General features: G+C 34.7%; 1 protein-coding gene across 1 annotated transcript in view; it reads right to left on the minus strand.

Annotated features, from left to right (window-relative positions):
* Nucleotides 1–21,648, minus strand: part of LOC131434970 (E3 ubiquitin-protein ligase AMFR-like) — a 92,862-nt gene that overhangs the window by 26,613 nt on the left and 44,601 nt on the right. The window contains exons 3-5 of the mRNA XM_058602350.1: nucleotides 21,187–21,279; nucleotides 16,214–16,297; nucleotides 7,390–7,470 (exon numbers count right to left, since the gene is read on the minus strand). Coding sequence (XP_058458333.1) covers nucleotides 7,390–7,470; nucleotides 16,214–16,297; nucleotides 21,187–21,279 — 258 coding nt within the window. The remainder of the gene's footprint in view (nucleotides 1–7,389; nucleotides 7,471–16,213; nucleotides 16,298–21,186; nucleotides 21,280–21,648) is intronic.

Genomic DNA, 21,648 nt, shown 5'->3' on the forward strand with positions numbered 1-21,648 from the left:
TGGTTTCTACCTGGTTAGCACCTACCTATCATGCAACAAGGCATTTAGAAAATCTGGTTGAAGATCAAGTTCACTGATAAAGGCCGATTGCTACCACATAACTATAGGATAACGATCGCTGCCCGGAGCAGATATCTATCGAAAGTTATACAATGTCACTTTAATCGGAACAGGATTGGATGAACGTGGGAAATATTTTTGACGAAACCATTGAATATCTTTTATGGCAGTGTCGAGGGTTGAATGGATGATGCAAAGCAGACTATTGTGGGGAGATTTTTTCATTATATAAAACGGTTTCAAAAATTACTTTTCAGGATTAAAAAAAACGTAATTAAGGAGTGTATCGAAAATAAGCTACCCACATACATTTGTGTTGTACGCATGGATTTGTATTTTTATGCTCAGATCACAGCATGCTGTGCGTTTGGCTGTCAACTTTCGATTGTTTACTTGTTTGTGCGGTCGAAATTCTGCGTTTTCAAAATTAAGATTCTGAACACATTGCTAAGTGAGAAGGGTATTACTATGCGAAAATTGGCGAAACGGTTTTTAAATTCATCATGCCAGTGTTAAAACCATCATTACTAAGTTTGGGAAACACTTTTCTTTGGATGAGCTACCAGGACGAGGCAGAAAACCCGGTTCTTCCAACCCGGAACTGGCCCAGAAAGTGGTATCCCTAATCATGAAGAACAAACCAATGTTAATACGTGATTTGGTCAAAAAAGCAGGAACGAGTGTCGGAATTATCAGCGTATTTAGCGCATTTTCGATACACTCCTTAAATTTATCAATCCGAAAAATCAAACATTAGTTCAATTGAAACAAAACAAAATATCCCACCAAACCGTTGGAAACAGGGAAATAATTCACCTGTTCTGGTTTTTTTTTCATTATCCAGACCGTCTCTATTTACTATTTTTGGAAATCAACCAATAAGCAATCGGATCCAATTTCGAGAAGCAGGTCAAATGCCAAATAACTTGAGCACATATATTACGTTGTTCGAACCTTTCTGCTTCTGACTACTTGGCGTTCACAATGAAGAATGGGGAGCACCATGTGAACTGCACAAATAGGCACTTGAACAGGCAGTGGGATTGAGTGAAATGGGGGAAAATAAGTCTATAATTCTAATCACATGCCACACAGCCTGCAGTTTCGCAATAATTCATATCCGTTCGAGGTACCTAATCCACCTAATCGAGACTTTACCTTCAGGTCGAGTGTTTTTTTTTTGCCATCAGCGTCAATCAGTCGCAGTCAGCAGCAAGTCGTCTAAGGTAATGCAGCCTGTTGGCGTCTCAGCTACTGTTAAAGGATTTAAACTTCTTGTATGAGAAGATATTAGCCCCAACCAAGCTATGGTTGGAGGTCAGCTCTTCCATCATGAGAAAAAACCTTGGCCGATCCATTCGTTGGCGTATTGTCGTATGTCGTGTACTCAATGCCATTACCCGATGGCTATTTACGTCAGTCTGGTCGAGTTGAGCACCGGAACGGAACCATGAATGCTGTAAGTGGCACTAACAGTGTCGAACTGTGAATAGACCATGCACAGTGGGTGATATAAAAATAAACAAATTCTTTTACACCATCTAACCAGTGCTCCCAGTATTTCCGAACTGGATGCTACAAATTTTTAACACTGAAAGTTAGATCCGGATAAAAATAAACTGCCACCAAGGTTTGTGAAAATCAGTCCCAGTCCATCTCTGAGTTCCATTTTAGAGTTTTGATTGCTGTTTTAGGTGATCCCGGAAATCAAGAATCGGTTAAACGAAGTGACCAAATCAATAAACTAACGAATTATACTAGCTGGTAAAAAAAATTGAACCAACTTTATTGAATTCGCTTCTATTTACGTGGTCCTTTATGACAAAAAACACAAATAAAATTGAATTTTTTTCACTATACACCCCGTAACTCTGGAACCGGAAGACGGATCTTAATGAAATTCAAGATCCTTTCTTGAGATCTGAAATCCTTTCCTTTGAATCTGCATTTATCTCTGAGAAAATTGAGTATCTACTATTTCTTCTATTTTGATGTCTTTTTTACGTGGTTTTAATGCGGTTTCTTACGCGGTTACACGGTCTTCTTTGACGCGGATTTTCAAAGTACCGTGGTTTTTACGCGAATTTCTCAAGTTATCCGAAACAAGAAAACCGGATAACTTTAAAAGTTCGCGAAAAAAACCACATAACTTCAGAAATCCACGTTGAAAAAGACCGTGTAAAATAAACGCATAAAAACCGCGTAAGAAAAACCACCAGTGTACAGGGTGAAATGTTCAAACAGAAGAAATAGTAAGTACACAATTTTCTCAAATATAAACATCGATTCGAAAGAAAGGATTTCAGATCCCATAAAGAATTCTTGAATTTTATTAGGATCCGTCTTCCGGTTCCGGAGTTACAGGGAGATTAGTGTACAAAGTTCAATTTATTATTATTATTATATCGTTTATTTATACCCGGTTTTAACCTAGTTACGGTCGTTCACCGGGGGCAAGTTCAATTTCATGAGTATCTTGTCATAAGTGACCATGCAAGGAGAAGCAAATTCAATCAAATTGATTCAATTTTTTTACCAGTTAGTAGAACTCGTTAGTTGACGCATTTGGTTACTTCAGTTAACCGATTTTCGATTCCAAGAATCTCAAAATTTCAAGTCCCAGAGTCAATACTTTCTTCATTTTTTTTTCTAAGATTACACCGGATTTGGACGTTTCATGCGTTTCTGATGTCGTTTTCGCTTGATGCCAAACCTAACCCAGTTTCGACTGCTGTCAAATTATTTATTTGAAGCTAGTTTCGAACCTAGTTTTTTTTATCAGGTTTGCTCAAACCCCCGTTGCTAAGTGCGAAGCCAACACAGTTTCGTGACAAGTGTTTGTTTGATGAAACTACCCTGGGTCAGTTTCAGTTTTCTGAAGCGAAAATGACAAGACATTTGGCATAAAAAAATTCTTAGTTTTGCGTTTTGTTTCACACGGATTTCCGAAGTTACGCGGTTTTATTGTGCGTTTTGTTACACGGTTCGTAAAAGAGATCTCAGTGTTTTTTTTTTGCAAAAACGATCGACAAAAGGTGAGAAGCGAAGTTCCTATCTCATGCCTCCCCGTGTGTTCATGATAACATTTGGGTGCTGTCGTCTTCTGCGTTATTGGCAGAATGAGAGGGTGCGCATTGGTTTGTATGCAATAATTCATTTGAAACACGAAAAATTATTGAAAATCCTTAAAATAGATCAAGTATTTCGCCTTGACGTCCTATTGCTGAAGTGTATTTAAACCCTTGATGTGACTTTAAATTGTCAACTAGCATTTTGCATGTCAGTTTTATATAATTTGATGCATAAAACAAAATTAAGACTTAAGAATAACTTTTGGTGTTTCAGTTATAATTCTATTCTTATTATAAGTGTTTTATGCAGGAGCATCTATATAAGAAAATCAGAAGTGTACAATCTCATACTATATTCCCAGGGTGTAGATGGCTGGTCCAGAAGACTGAAGGTCTAGAAGGTTTCGATAAATTGAGAAATTAATCATTGAATACATACTCGAACATTTGTAAGATTAGAAAATGTTAATTATTCATACAAAACTGAAGAACATAAACTAAATACGCGTCGATTTCTTACCAATCGCAAAAGATCGGAAGTCTTTCGGTAATGTTTGAATCCATTTGATGCAAACATTTAATTTAGGCGGGGCTGTTCGATGGAACGGTGACTTCGGAACATGATTTGCTCTGTGTACGAAATAATAGGCCATCGGAATTCGATTGAATCAACACCTCCCTGAATCCTGGACTGAAGTTATTAGCATGTAAGGAGTGTATCGATAAGTAGTTAGCAACATTCAAACAGTTATTACTCTGAAATGGCTTAATTTTTTGCAGCATGTTTTGCGGTGACATGTTTGTTTACATGTCAATAACAGCTGCGCAATCGATTGGTTTCGGTACGCTTTATCGTTTCAATGATGAGTCGAATTGATCCGGAAATGCGAAAGAAAATTCTGCACACTTGGTGCTCAAAAAGTGGTGTCACGTACAACGAAATTGCAAAATATTATCGAGAAGTACGGTAAGACCCTTTCCATGAAGGATTTGCCCCGATCCGGTAGGAAAAGGGGTCCCAGCCAGCCCGGCCGGGACTTAAAAGTGGTTGAGTACATCAGGAAAAACCAACACCAGTTCAACACCAGTATCTGGATGGAACAACGGATCAAAGTTCGGAACTCCCTGAAATCGTACAAGAAACAGAAGGAGCCGAAAAAGTCCCTGGTACAGCAAGTTCAGGCCAAAACAAGAGCGCGAAAACTGTATAACCGGATTCTACAGAATAAAGACGGATGCATCCTGATCGACGACGAAAACTACGCCAAGGAAGACTCTCGGGCGCTGCCCGGACCGCAATATTATACGAAAACGGTGTACCAGGACCTGGACGATGCTGACACCACGGTGGCGATGGAAAAGTTTGGGCAGTAGGTGTTGGTCTGGCAAGCAATTTGTACCTGTGGTTTGTGGTCGTCGATTTTCTTCACGAAGGGCACAATTAACGCCAAAGTGTACGAGGAAGAATGTTTTAAGAATAGAATGCTGCCACTGTACAGAAAGCATAAGGCTTCTCCTCTCTTCTGGCTGGATTTGGCTTCAGCCCACTATGCCAACTCCGTTCTACAGTAATTGTCCAAAAATAATGTACAATTCGTGGAAAAGGACATCAACCCCCGAACTGCCCGGATCATCGGCCAATTGAAAGGTATTGGGCAATTGTCAAGCGACACTTTCGGAAGGAAGGTACAGTGTCCCAAAACCTGCAGGAATTCAAAAAAATCTGGACAGCTCACAGTCACAAAAGTAACTGTGCAGATTTTAATGAAGAATGTCAAGTCCAAAGTGCGAGCGTTTCACAGAAACTAGGATTTTTTTTCAATACAATCAGTGAAATACATAAAAATGTTATTTTTCTACAATGTATCGAAAACTGATGTCAAAATATGTTTTTTTTCGCTTTTTTATTCAATAATCAATGTTGCTAACTACTTTTCGATACACTCCTTATGAACAAAACACATGGAAACATCTGTGTTCTGTAAGCCGCTGCCAGATAGTGGGGCTTGGGATAGGTTAAACACACACGCACACTATTTTTTGCACATATCACCCTGTAATTCCGGAACCGGAAATCGGATCGTGATGGAAATCATAAAATTTCTAGTCCTCGGTTTAAAAGTACTTTGACTACCTTACTTATATGTACGAAAATCACTTAATTATTCCATCTCGTGGTGTAATAATGCCTTTCTCTTCATCTAAATGAATTAGTTATAATGTTATTTTTTCATTGCGATAATTTTGACACAATGTTAGGTAAATTCGATTATTTTCAGACTGATTCGGGTAGTTCTGGAAAGAGCACGATAACAATCCGAGAACCGAAAGTATCAGCAATAATATATTTCAACTTAAGAATGTTATCGTACTCAATCGAAAAGAGCCCACCTTAACATCGCACGTCATCGTCTTCGGGAAACACGATTTTCAAAAATATTGTAAGAAGAAGGAAAAGACGCATTTATTTCCTGTGAGTAAAAATAGCACACTTATCTCCTTTGAGTTAAATTCAAAGATAAACCCATTGTTAATACTCGTCGACTAACTCCGACAAAGTGTAAGCAAATATATATTTACATTTAGCGTATAATGATTTCTTTCTTTAATTGACTTTAATACTTTATGGAATTAGACAATAAAAAACGTAAAGTCATTGCTATTTGCAACGAACTTATTTTACACTAATGTGCAATGTCTATTCTGAACTGCCGAAAGTAACGAAACCAATTGACGGCAATGCTGTCCGCCAACAGATAGTAATCATTTGGGGGTTTGGAACCTCTTGAGGGTTCGGTTTGTGCTAAAGTGCACATGACTAAATTGAATTATTTAGGTTTCGCATTCAGCTCATCAGTGCATTAGCAGATTACGTTGATCTACTAATACCACCTCTCCAGTCCAGTCCAGTCTCTGACATTAACCACTCACGTTTTTGATTCCTGCATTTCTGTCATACATCATTCGGATTATTAACAAATTACTTCCGGTTCCGGTTTAAAATAAAAATTAAATTAAGGTGAATCAAACTGATTGGACTTTAATTGGAAATTGGATGAGTGATTGAGAGTAAAGCGTTATTTTACAAGATAATGCCACAGGGGGCGAAAATGAGAATCGAACCACACAGCGGCCGTGCAAAGTCTAAGCATGTGGGTTGTTTTCTGTTTTCTGTTGGTAAAGTTGGCCAATCAAGTTTCGTTTCTGTGGTAATTAGCTCGCAAATTTTCATTTCTACTATTTCATTCATAAGAGATTATTTTTGCTATAAACTGCCATTTCTAGTCTCTTTTACCCACTATGCAACGGTGGTTCGATTGCTTAGCTTAAAACCAGTCAACTGCGTGAATGCAGTAACCAATAAACGGGCCCCTCTTCTCCAGCGACTTGTTTCCAGCACGGATGATTAGTTGCTGTAAAAGGTGAAAAGCTGCTTCATGTATACAAGGAAGTTACAGCGGGCTTGAATTGCCGTTCAATAGTTGGTTTACACTTACTTGTATTCACTTACAAGCTTACGTGCACAGTCCGTTAGATGGTTGGTGTGAATTTTAACACTTTGTTCTGTGTTCGTAAATGCTCCAGGAAGTTTGCTTTACTTTTTTGTAGTATAGAAATACCGCAGCTTTGTGTAATGACGAAAATATTTAGAATGTTTTGACACCAAAAGTGCTTATTGTTTCTGCGAAGGTCACATCTATTTATGTGATGTGTTTGGGTACTTACTAATTCGTAGCCCATCATCAACTGTGGCGTAAAATATCAACAAATTAGCATACAATCGAATCACATGACCCAATAAAACAAGCATTCCAACACGTACCACCCGCCACCCGCCGTGGATATTTGAGTGTAGGGCCCGAATATGATGACAGTTACAACCGTGCCACCGATTTGGGTCTTCGGTTCGTTCCGTTGGCTACGAAGTTGAAGAGTTCAGACACAACACGTCTGCGACTCTCGTCATGCCGAGCCGGCTAATTGTGCTTACGCAACTGGAAACTTTAAAATAAACACCGATCTCCTGAACTCTCTCACGCCGGCTGTGAATCAGACCCGGCTTTTGACACGCCTCATTCGCATGTAACACGTATAATTTTCCGTTCTTCGCATCGTTCAGAGCCCCAAGTACAATGTGCAATTACCAGTACCTTCAACATCTTCGCATCTCAATTCGCGTATCGATGCGAACTCGAAACAGATTGATTGATTGATCCTCTAGGTGTCTCTTTAGGTTATAAGGGCAAGCGGTACTTACGTATTCGAAGCGATCTTTACTCAGCTGTGACAGCAGATGGAGAAATCCGAGGACGGAGAACCACGACACCCACAGGATGACCTGAAAACAGAAAGAAAGAAACGCTGTCATTGTACGGTTTGCATGCTCGAAACTATGGAAATCAAGTTAAACTGTGGTCAATTCGTTTCATTATTTCAATAACGCATCGAGACGGGAAATTGTCTACTCTAATTGATCACATCAAGTAAAATCTTTGCTAATTACAGCTCGATTAATTCATTATCTGGAAATAAGAAACTATTTTATCACGAAATTGTTTTGATAAAATAACTACAGCAATTGCTAATTAACGACAAGATTTTTCAATTCACTTTCAGTTTGATGAAATAATAATTTTTCCTAGAATGAATGCTTATTTTAGCGGCCATGTTGTTCACTATCTATAAAGCATCTTGAGCCACTATTTCAGTTTTTTTTTTGCTTTCCACTAAACAATATATGCTTAATTGAGTGGACTGTGGTACTTTTTGAGAAAATCCAACCTATTGTCAGTCTACCGCTAACGTGTCTCTCGAATTAAGTGGTAACATACCAATTCATACCAAAACAGGATCGAAACCTTTACCTTTAGAATTACCTTTAGAATGCATCACTTTCAGTTGATGGACTCATTTAATCGCGTGCCAAATTTAATAAATCATTTACACGGTGAGTAGTTCAACTTTAACAGTTTAAGGATAAAATAACACTTAAATTTGATTCCTTAAAGTAATTTGATCATTTCAAGATGAATGCAGTTCGAGTTTTATTTTCAACCATATCTGGGCTACTATCGTCAGAAATGAATACTTCCAGGCTACATAACAGTTCGGCTGAAAAGTTCGTATCGTTTAATAGAAACACACATTTTTTGCCAAAATTCGTTTTTATTATTCAACATAATTGCCATCAGAGGCGATACAGCAATTATAGCGATCTTCCAACTTTTCGATACCATTTTTGCAGTACGGTTTGTCCTTTGCCTCAAATGAGAACAGGAAAAAGTCACTGAGGGCCAAATCTGGAGAATACGGTGGATGAGGGAGCAATTCGAAGCCCAATTCGTTCAATTTCAGCATGGTTTTCATCGACTTGTGACACGGTGCATTGTCTTGATGAAACAAAACTTTTTTCTTCTTCAAATGAGGCCGTTTTTTTGAAATTTCGTCCTTCAAACGCTCTAATAACGCTATATAATAGTGACTGTTGATGGTTTTTCCCTTTTCAAGGTAGTCGATGAAAATTATACCATGCGAATCCCAAAATAGAGACGCCATAACCTTACCGGCCGATTGTTGAGTCTTTCCACGCTTTGGGTTCGATTCATCGCATGCAGTCCACTCAGCTGACTGTCGATTGGACTCCGGAGTGAAGTGATGGAGCCATGTTTCGTCCATTGTTATATATCGACGAAAAAAATGGGTTTTATTTCGATATAACAGCTCCAAACACTGCTCAGAATCATCAATTCGTTGTTGTTTTTGATCGATTGTTGAGCCTTTTTTTTCTATTTTTTTCACAATAACAAAAGTAGCTTCACTCAAAATGCAATATCTCACAAACTAATAATCAGACAGCTGTCAAATTTATACACGTATCTTTTGAAGGTTGATACTAACTGAAAATGGTATGGATTTAATTCTAGTGGCACCCTATCATAGAAACGATACGAACTTTTTAGCCGATCTGTTACATTCCATACCAGGCTACAGTTGGCTACGTGTCCCACTCGAACAACGACAAAGCAAAACCAGAACTACCACCAAAACGTTAGATTTCCAAACGTTTTCGATCGGGTTGATGCGTCAGAGTTGTTTAATCAAAATCAAACAAAAGGGAGCGCTCGATTGCATACACATTGATCTTAACTAGAGGACGTCGCATGATGAACGCACTTTTTATTGAAGCTGTTTACAAGCTCACGCATACTTTCGTGTTTGTTTAACATTTTTTTATGAGTTTAATATTTATAAGTTTGGGAAAATTAAATTCCGAAGTTCATAAGTTTCGTGCGATTGAACAGGTTCATGAACTCGGTTCAACCGTTTTTTTGCCTTTCTCATATAGAAAAGATTTGCAATTACTGGGAAAACCAACTTTTGAACCGAGGTACTGAATGTAGGATTGTTGTTAGTACCACATAAAACATTGTTCAACCGAATCTATAAATAGACCCTATTTCACGTTTGCTAGCTTCAGTCTATGATAATCCAGCGGGTAATTTGGCTACGTTGCCCACTCGAATTTACGAATTTACAAATTTACAAATTTACGAATTTACAAATTAACGAATTTACGAATTTACGAATTCACGAACTTACAAACTTACAAACTTACAAACTTACAAACTAACAAACTTATAAACTTACAAACTTACAAACTTACAAACTTACAAACTTACAAACTTACGAACTTACGAACATACGAATTTACAAATTTACGAATTTACGAATTCACGAACTTACAAATTTACGATTTTACGATTTTACGATTTTACGATTTTACGAATTAACGAATTTACGAATTTACGAATTTACGAATTCACGAATTTACGAATTTACAAATTTACAAATTTACAAATTTACGAATTTACGAATTTACGAATTTACGAATTTACGAATTTACGAATTTATGAATTTACGAATTTACGAATTTACGAATTTATGAATTTACGAATTTACGAATTTACGAATTTACGAATTTACGAATTTACGATTTTACGATTTTACGATTTTACGATTTTACGATTTTACGAATTTACGAATTTACGAATTTACGAATTTACGAATTTACGAATTTACGAATTTACGAATTTACGAATTTACGAATTTACGAATTTACGAATTTACGAATTTACGAATTTACGAATTTACGAATTTACGAATTTACGAATTTACGAATTTACGAATTTACGAATTTACGAATTTACGAATTTACGAATTTACGAATTTACAAATTTACGAATTTACGAATTTACGAATTTACGAATTTACGAATTTACGAATTTACGAATTTACGAATTTACGAATTTACGAATTTACGAATTTACGAATTTACGAATTTACGAATTTACGAATTTACGAATTTACGAATTTACGAATTTACGAATTTACGAATTTGCGAATTTACGAATTTACGAATTTACGAATCTACGAATTTACGAATTTACGAATTTACGAATTTACGAATTTACAAATTTACGAATTTACAAATTTACGAATTTACGAATTTACGAATTTACGAATTTACGAATTTACGAATTTACGAATTTACGAATTTACGAATTTACGAATTTACGAATTTACGAATTTACGAATTTACGAATTTACGAATTTACGAATTTACGAATTTACAAATTTACGAATTTACGAATTTACGAATTTACGAATTTACGAATTTACGAATTTACGAATTTACGAATTTACGAATTTACGAATTTACGAATTTACGAATTTACGAATTTACGAATTTACGAATTTACGAATTTACGAATTTACGAATTTACGAATTTACGAATTTACGAATTTACGAATTTACGAATTTACGAATTTACGAATTTACGAATTTACGAATTTACGAATTTACGAATTTACGAATTGACGAATTTACGAATTTACGAATTTACGAATTTACGAATTTACGAATTTACGAATTTACGAATTTACGAATTTACGAATTTACGAATTTACGAATTTACGAATTTACGAATTTACGAATTTACAAATTTACGAATTTACGAATTTACGAATTTACGAATTTACGAATTTACGAATTTACGAATTTACGAATTTACGAATTTACGAATTTACGAATTTACGAATTTACGAATTTACGAATTTACGAATATACGAATTTACGAATTTACGAATTTACGAATTTACGAATTTACGAATTTACGAATTTACGAATTTACGAATTTACGAATTTACGAATTTACGAATTTACGAATTTACGAATTTACGAATTTACGAATTTACGAATTTACGAATTTACGAATTTACGAATTTACGAATTTACGAATTTACGAATTTACGAATTTACGAATTCACGAATTTACGAATTTACAAATTTACAAATTTACAAATTTACGAATTTACGAATTTACGAATTTACGAATTTACGAATTTACGAATTTACGAATTTATGAATTTACGAATTTACGAATTTACGAATTTATGAATTTACGAATTTACGAATTTACGAATTTACGAATTTACGAATTTACGAATTTACGATTTTACGATTTTACGATTTTACGATTTTACGATTTTACGAATTTACGAATTTACGAATTTACGAATTTACGAATTTACGAATTTACGAATTTACGAATTTACGAATTTACGAATTTACGAATTTACAAACTTACGAACTTACGAACATACGAATTTACAAATTTACGAATTTACGAATTCACGAACTTACAAATTTACGATTTTACGATTTTACGATTTTACGATTTTACGAATTAACGAATTTACGAATTTACGAATTTACGAATTCACGAATTTACGAATTTACAAATTTACAAATTTACAAATTTACGAATTTACGAATTTACGAATTTACGAATTTACGAATTTACGAATTTACGAATTTATGAATTTACGAATTTACGAATTTACGAATTTATGAATTTACGAATTTACGAATTTACGAATTTACGAATTTACGAATTTACGATTTTACGATTTTACGATTTTACGATTTTACGATTTTACGATTTTACGAATTTACGAATTTACGAATTTACGAATTTACGAATTTACGAATTTACGAATTTACGAATTTACGAATTTACGAATTTACGAATTTACGAATTTACGAATTTACGAATTTACGAATTTACGAATTTACGAATTTACGAATTTACGAATTTACGAATTTACGAATTTACGAATTTACGAATTTACGAATTTACGAATTTACGAATTTACGAATTTACGAATTTACGAATTTACAAATTTACGAATTTACGAATTTACGAATTTACGAATTTACGAATTTACGAATTTACGAATTTACGAATTTACGAATTTACGAATTTACGAATTTACGAATTTACGAATTTACGAATTTACGAATTTACGAATTTACGAATTTACGAATTTGCGAATTTACGAATTTACGAATTTACGAATCTACGAATTTACGAATTTACGAATTTACGAATTTACGAATTTACAAATTTACGAATTTACAAATTTACGAATTTACGAATTTACGAATTTACGAATTTACGAATTTACGAATTTACGAATTTACGAATTTACGAATTTACGAATTTACGAATTTACGAATTTACGAATTTACAAATTTACGAATTTACGAATTTACGAATTTACGAATTTACGAATTTACGAATTTACGAATTTACGAATTTACGAATTTACGAATTTACGAATTTACGAATTTACGAATTTACGAATTTACGAATTTACGAATTTACGAATTTACGAATTTACGAATTTACGAATTTACGAATTTACGAATTTACGAATTTACGAATTTACGAATTTACGAATTTACGAATTTACGAATTTACGAATTTACGAATTTACGAATTTACGAATTTACGAATTTACTAATTTACGAATTTACGAATTTACGAATTTACGAATTTACGAATTTACGAATTTACGAATTTACAAATTTACGAATTTACGAATTTACGAATTTACGAATTTACGAATTTACGAATTTACGAATTTACGAATTTACGAATTTACGAATTTACGAATTTACGAATTTACGAATTTACGAATTTACGAATTTACGAATATACGAATATACGAATTTACGAATTTACGAATTTACGAATTTACGAATTTACGAATTTACGAATTTACGAATTTACGAATTTACGAATTTACGAATTTACGAATATACGAATATACGAATTTACGAATTTACGAATTTACGAATTTACGAATTTACGAATTTACGAATTTACGAATTTACGAATTTACGAATTTACGAATTTATGAATTTACGAATTTCAATTGGTGCTTCAGTCAGTGGCGAATATGAGACTTCGTTTCTCTAGCCTAAACGTAGAAAAAACAAGAACTAGTTCTTCTGTGAACATATCTGCTGTTGGACGTTTGCAGTGTGAATCTCGCGTCAAACAAAAGCGATTGTGTCATCCAGCTGCTGGTCGTTTGTATTGAAGCAAGCAGAAAACGAAAAGTGGACAACGATGGGGAGCATTATACAAAATCAGCCATTCTAATGGCTCTAAATGTTATCTAAAGGACTGTTAAAATTACTTCTTTGCAAATTGGGGGTAAAAATCATCCGTTTAGTGCAAATCAGGAATAGTTTGGCTAGGTTCGTGCAATTTCCGCAGTGTGAAATTCGCACCAAACGAGCGCAAATGAAGCTAGCATTTGGCTGCTTCGCGTTCAAGAAAAATGTGCGAAAGATGATTTATATCGTAGAGAATTCCACAATTTGGCCTTTCTGAAAGCCGGAAATTGATCCCGTACAGCATTTTGATATTGAGATGTATGAAATTTACTGCTCTAATTGCTATCGATTTGAGTTAAGATGAATTTTGCGCCAACTCGAACAAATGGTAGTACCCTCTCAAATTTGAATGAAATTTTCTGCACATGTTGACTTCATCTCAAAAAGCAACTTCGCATAATTTATCCTTCCGAAAACGATTTAAACTGTCTTTTTAAAAGGGCAACGCCTCACCTCACCTCTTTGTTTTTTTGCGGAAAGTCATAGTGGAAAAACGAAAAATCCTGCAAAAAATTTTTACAAAATCTATAAAATACCCGAATCAAAATACTAAAAAAAATCCTAGTGGAGTCCTACACTGAGCAAAGTCGACTTTAAAATTAACCGTCGATTTACAAAAAAAATGTATTCGATTTTCCGTTCCAACCGTTCATACATTGCAAGATGCCTAAGAAAAAAAGTTTCTTTAACACATTTTGTTTTCTTGTCCATACTGAACTTTTCTTCCAGTGTCTTTTCATTGAAAACTGAACTAAATTAAAAGTAATGTTCAATCAAGAATCAAACGAAGCTCATTATGTTAAGAGATTTCACACAAAAAATACGTAACTTCGGAAATCCACCGCCACCGGAAAGCCGCCATCTGAAGAGTTTATTTATGTCGAATATCTTAGAAATGCATGAAATGTCGAGATTTGGTGTTATTAATTTTTTTTGAATCGAAAAGTGTCAGAGAATTTATATCAAAAAAAAAAATTCGGGATTACACCAGATCTGCATTTCTAAGAAAAAATAAGAAAACCGGATATTTTTGAAAATCCGTGTAACTTCGGAAATCCACGTTGAAAAATCATCAAAAACCGCGTATAAAAATACCTTAGTGACAAAAAGTGTCTGGACTGAACAAGAAAAAGCTTTAGTTACAAAAATTTTTTTCTCTAAAAAGTGCCTATCTTGCAAATAATGGACGGTCGGTAGAGAAGATAATTACATATATTGGGTTAAAATTTCATTCAAATAATTCTATTGAACACGACGAACTGAACAAATGTCTGTGTGTGTGTTTGTTTCAGAGATGATTCTACTGATTTTCACAACCTTAGCTTCAAATGAAAGGTTTTATGGTCCCATAGCCTGTTATTGAATTTCTCTTGGATCCGATTTCCGGTTCCGGAGTTATAGGGTAATATGCAAAAATTAGGGGAAAAATGTGCACTAAATTTTCTCGCAAATGGCTTCACCGATTTTCACAAACTAAGATTCAAACGAAATGTATTGAAGTTATTTAAAAATTTCTAACACATTTCATTCAGATCCGACTTTCAATTCCGGAGCGCGATAAGTGGAAAATCATCAATTTTATGAGATTTTTTCCACAAACGATGACGAAAACAGGTATAAATCCAGTAAAACTGACGTATAAATTCTTCTAGTTTGCAGAACTTGTTAGTTTGTGAGTATATAAACTTAATTCGACAATATTGGTCCCCCATTTCCTGTTCCCGGAGTACCGTAGATTGAACCGATTTTCACAAATCTTGATTTAAATTCCGGTTCCGAAATTACAGAGCGATGAGTGTCAAAGCTTTCATACCGCCGTATAAAATGACGATATAAAACCGGTACGTGCTGGCATGGAAGAAGAAAACACAACACGCCTTTACGAAGATAACAATGTAATCTTCACTCTAGTAATTTTGTTACAAAGTCTTCATGTCTAAAAAGATTTATTTAAATCTCAGATGCTGCTGCCAACTCGGAATGCGGCTTGGCGCGAAATTCGTCTGTAGTATATTTCATCGCCCACGCAGTGACTAGACGACACTAAGCGTTTTATTGCAAGATTTAGTTGAGACGTTACAAAAAAAAATCCCATATCCACCATTTCATACAATAGATCGAGGGCTAACCCGAAATTTGAGTGGTTTTCTTTCTTTCATAGCGACCAATTTCAATTTTGTCAACCTTTTTTATATATGAAACTAAGTTCGCTATTACATGATTGTTCATTTGCACGCCGGATTTTCATTTCGTTTGTTCCCCCTACAATCCTTTCGATGCAAAAAAAATTGCTGGTTCATGATTCATCATCTATTTCGACGTTTGATTCGTAACCGTTCAGCGAGCGAAGTTTTTTTCCGGTAATTTATGTCCGCCCCGTCATAGTTCGATTCATTGTACCGAATTGTGCAGAGTACATTCCACTAATACTTCCAGCAATAGTCATGATCGATTGCACAGAAAAACAGCTTTTTCCTACTTCGCCATTCGTTCTCGATGATAACTTATACCGTCATTTTTTTCCACACATCGTAAAAAACTAAAATCAACTTACCTCATGAAGATATTGCACGTTCACGACACCGAACACGAAGATAAACTTGTAGAAGATAAAGTTCCAAAATTTGTCTTTCATGTGCTGAAAGAAAAAAAATGAAAACAATTTTACAAAGTGGAAATAACCGGGAGTCAAATTATATGCTACGATTCATAATTTCCTGTGAGAATGTGCTCTTATTTTTCGAGTTCAACTCCAGACCAAAGCAGATTGACCTTCTGAGGTTAGGAAATAAGCAGCATCCGTTCGTTGGTGCTAAAGGAAATCGGACTCGTTTCGACGAATGATATATTCACAACGAAAGACACATCCAATTCGTTTATCGACGTTTTAATGAAATTAGTTTACTGGTTGTCTGTAATGGCGACAGTCAGCATTTAGCATTTAACATTTTGGACGAATCGATGTCTTTTTTTTTGCTTTACGCGACCGGAGTTGATTTCCGGTCGATCGATGGGTTAAATTCGAACAATTTTCGTTTCGATAGTCTTTTATTACGAAAAAAACGAAGACCTTGCTCAAAGTCAATGTCAATGTTCAGTAGTTTTTTTTTGTTTGATAGTGTCTTTGCACATTGACAGAACCTGCAATTGAATAGGTTTGGACAAAAAGAAACAAAGAAATCGGAATGAAGATGGAAATAATTATAATGCTTCGTATAATTATTTACTGATTTTGAAACTCAGGAAGCATGACGATAGGAATGGTTCCAATAGTTGATACATTCCAACCGTTCTAAACAAAGGAGTAATTGAAATGCAAAAAAAAACAATAACCAGCAATGAATTGATTATTATAGGTTCGTTGATTTCAATTCTCTTTCAATCTTAACCAAAGCACCAAACAATTTAAAAAGATTTGCAGTTGAATCCGAATATTACCCAATAAACAGTCCATCATATCTCGACACCAAAGCATTTTAAGGTATTTATGTCTTGGGCATGTTTTCTTGTTTAAACATGATTTACAAGTTTTCTAAAGACATGAATTTCCTATCTCGTATTGTATGGAAAATATTTTTTATAACTCACTTGTAGGTGGATGAATGACAACTTTGATTATATTAAATGAAACGGACTGTTCCCAGCAGATATTCTTCGGAAGACATGAAAGCTCCCGTATCAACCCCAGAAGCACAAATAGTAAAACACGTGTTTTTGATACAATTGGGACCACTGTGCGATTGTGCAAAGTCTGAACACGTGCGGAGCTCTGTTCAAACGGGTTATTTTTGAGTTGTGTTTCGTGACAACCAAAATACTACCAGTACGATTTCTCTGGATCACAAAATTTTGTCCTTTTTTAACGTTAGTGTTTCATTTTCGCAGGTTTCATTCGAAATTTGATTTACCAGTCCTGTTAAAAAACTACAATTTTTTTCTTGCAAAGAACTCCAGCTCACAAACCGATCGTCACACTCGTTTGCACGATATTGTTATACCACAACGTAAAGTTTAAACGTTGTGGTTAAGAAAAGAAAGAAGAGTGGGTAATATCAGAGACATAACTGAATTGACATAAATACCGGTTTTATACGAAACGAATAGTAATGATAGCTGTTCTATAAGTGGGTGATAAATTTTCTTTTCGGACGTGAATAGTGTTACTCAACACTAGAAACGAGGTGAATTGTTCGTTAATTTCCTTGTCCGAAAAAAATATTCGTGGTCAACATTTTGATAGAATTTTCGTCTATCGTCATCCATAAATCAAATAAATTGTATTGGAATGTTTCGGCAGCTTCAAGGTATTAGGTGTATAATTTTGCTTCCACTATTTTCCAATTGGTGAACACACTGAGGTCTTTTTTAAGCGGTTTTTATGCGATTTTTATGCGGTTTTTTACGTGGATTTTTTACGCGGATTCCCGAAGTTACGCGATTTTTTCCACGCGGATTTCCGAAGCTACGCAATTTCTTTTACGAGAATTTTCAAAGCTATCTGATTTTCTTGTTTTGTCTTAGAAATACATGAAACGTCGACATCTGATGTTATCCCGAATTTTTTTAAGTCAACTCTGTCAAACAATTCTCGATTCATATTTTTTAAATTATATCCGATTTCGACGTTTTTGGATTTCTAAAATATTTGGCATTAAAAAAAATTTCGATTTCGAAAATCTCACAATTTTTTCAAGCCCCATAGTCGATTTAAAATTCAAAATAATTTTTTTTTGGTTACACCAGATCTGGCCGTTTCCTGCATTTCTAAGACATTTGGCTTAAAAAAATCTTCGATTTTGCGATTTCTACGCAGATTTCCAAAGTCTATAAATCCCAGAGTCGTTTTTTTTTTAAATTTCTTTTTGAGATTACATAAGATATGATGTAATCTCAAAAAGAAATTTGAAAAAAAAAACGACTCTGGGATTTATAGACTTTGGAAATCTGCGTAGAAATCGCAAAATCGAAGATTTTTTTAAGCGAAATGTCTTAGAAATGCAGGAAAATCATGCATTTAATCATATCTTAATGTCATGCATTTATAAGATATTTAGCATCAAATCAAAACAATTTATTAATTTTTAGTTGGTTTGACGTTAAGCCGCCATAACTAAGTTCAGTTTTTACAATGACTGAGTGGAAACATATATTGGAGCAGCCAAATGAATGAAAAATTTACAGAAAAGATGATTTTTGGGAAAAAGATACGCTCAGAGACTGGGCTCGAACCTGTGTTTTCATGCGTTCCGTGCATACACGCTACCATTTCACTACCCAAGTAGAGAAGGTGACAAGCGATTATAAATACACTCTCCTATTCAGTGTTTGAGCGGAAAATAGGTATGGAGCGAGTTTGATGAACAGAGAAGATGTTTGGATGTACGGTATCGGTCGTGAGACGGCTAGGATGACGCTTTATAATGCCTAGTCGTGTTTTAGAGCTGTGTCTATTCCAAGGCGAAATGGTAGTGCGTATGCACGGAATGCATAAGAACACAGATTCGAGTTCTGTCCCTGAGCGTATTTTTGTTTTCAAAAAATCATCTTTTCTGCAAGTTTTTTATTCATTCAGCTTCTTCAATATATCTTTCCACTCTCAAATTCCCAAAGTCGTTTTCTTTGAATTTTTTGTGAGATTACACCATGTCTCAATGTTTCCTGCAATTCTAAGACATTTGTCATTAAAAAAATTTCGATCTCGGAAATCTCAAAATTTGTCCAAGTCCCAATGTCGATTCTTTTTAAGTTTTTTTTATTGCAATAGATCTGAACGTTTCATGAATTTCTAAAACATTTGTGATAAAAAAAATTCTTCGACTTTGCGTTTTTTTTTTCTACGCGGATTTTGCGGTCTCAAATTCTCTAAGTCCCAAAGTTCTTTTTTTTTTTTTTTGTCTGATATTACACCATATCTCAACGTTTCATGCATTTCTAAGATATGGCATCAAAAAAAAGTCTCAAAGTGGGTTTTCCTAAAAAAAAGAATTGTTTTTATATTACACAATGCCAAATATCATAGATTTTAGTATCATTTCTATGATTTTTCGATATTTTAGATTTGCTGTTTTTTACACGGATTTCCGAAGTAACGCAATTTGTTTGCGCGATACGTATTCCCCGCGTAAAAAGAGACCTCAGTGTAGTTGCTGTTCGATATAAATTGTTGAACAATTTAATATATTTTGCTAAGGTCTGTCTCTGTTAACAATATGGCATCAAAACATAGAAGGCACTATTTCCATAATGAAATTATTTTAAATTGAAAATAACAGTTTCTGAGCCGAGCTCTTGTCATTAGCGGAAAGTTTGTTGTATTTGTTTTTAATTCAAGTTGCAAGTTGTGATTGTAATGTCGACTATGAAGAAACAAGACGGAGCACGGTAGAAAAACTGGCCATGGTACGAATGGAAGCACGAAAAAATCATTTTTCGCATAATATTGCTGGAGTCCACATCACAAAAGCGTTCGGAAAACCTTTTGAATGGCTCTAACGAGAGATTTTGTTCAGCCCGCATTACTCTCCGGATGCTGCTCTTTCCGACTATGGATTGATACTTGGATCAAAGTCGCAATTTTTCCATCACATAATCCACATGCTACCAGGAACATAGACAAAAGTAGTAGGTAGAAACGACCTGTATTTTGAATCACAAATTTGTAATCATTTTTACATTACATAAAAAAAGATTACAGTTTAGAAAAATCAGACCAACGGAATTAGTAAAGCGAAAAATCAGCCTTTAGCTTGTAGAGAGTTATAACTCTATGACAAATATTGATCGTCATGAAAATGATGGAAACTCTCTACGAATTCCTATCACACGCGAACAGTCTGTAGCTACCATTCTTTGGTATACGTAGTATCCCGATCATCAAGCTCTAACAAGCTTAAAACAAAAAGCTGCTTTCGTAGCAAGTGCTGGTCTCGTTAGTAGCTAAAATGTCAAAATTTTCTAACTAGTATTTAAAAGAAACATTGTTTAGGTACTACATGGAAAAAGAAGTCCCAACCCTAACAAAGAAAAAGTCGATTATTTACCGTTAAACATTTTTTTATTCTTCAGTATAATCTGCATCTAGAGCATTACACTTGACCTATCGGTCTTCCAACATTTTTATTGGCTTCCATTTCAGCAATGTCCTCAGCTCTTTAGCTTTAGAAATAGATAATAGTCCCTGGGGGCCAGGTCTGGAGAATACGGAGGACACGAAACTCGTCTTTTTCCATATCGGGATGAAAACTAGAGCTCGTCGGACACGATCAGCTGCTATTCAAACACTAGTGGATAGTTGGTCATGAAATTTGGTATTAGGATATGTAGAGGCTTGTTCTCAATAAAAATATACACGGGTTTGAAACTATTCACGTCTTTTCTGCGAGAGACCCGGGACTTTTGATTCCAGGTAGTACGATATATTGAACGGGATAGCTTTCTAGGTCATATGGAGCGTGCACAATGCGTCAAAATGGTGAGACAATGACCAGATGATTTACAAGATTTTATCTAAGAAATTGTTTTGCTTACCTGCTGTTCAGAGATGCGCAGTTCACCGAAAACCACTTTCTGGATTGATTTTCCAAGCAAAACCAGACAACAGTATGCCATATTGATCAGAGTCTGAAATAAAAAACAATATATGAATAATAAAAAAATCTGTGTTGGATGCCGTTTGTATACAACGAATTATTTTTAGCGGAAAAAGATTATCAATAAGTAATTTCTCAATTACTAAAATCCGATCCAAACCGTGAACACATCTGTAATTCTTTGTGAACAATAAAAAGTCTAAAAGGAAACTATATTCGACTGTTTGGCTATTGGTCCGTTATGTGGAGAAGTGATTTTCATTGTGTTATTTTTTTTTATTTAGAAGTCTATCGACTGGATTACTTTGTACATTTTGTTATGATCAACTTTTCAACCACTTATGAATTAAACGAATAATTTGTTTTAATGCCCAGCGTTGCAACGCTATTGATTGGTGCC

Source organism: Malaya genurostris, chromosome 3, assembly GCF_030247185.1.
Source record: "Malaya genurostris strain Urasoe2022 chromosome 3, Malgen_1.1, whole genome shotgun sequence".
Taxonomy (NCBI): Eukaryota; Metazoa; Arthropoda; class Insecta; order Diptera; family Culicidae; genus Malaya; species Malaya genurostris.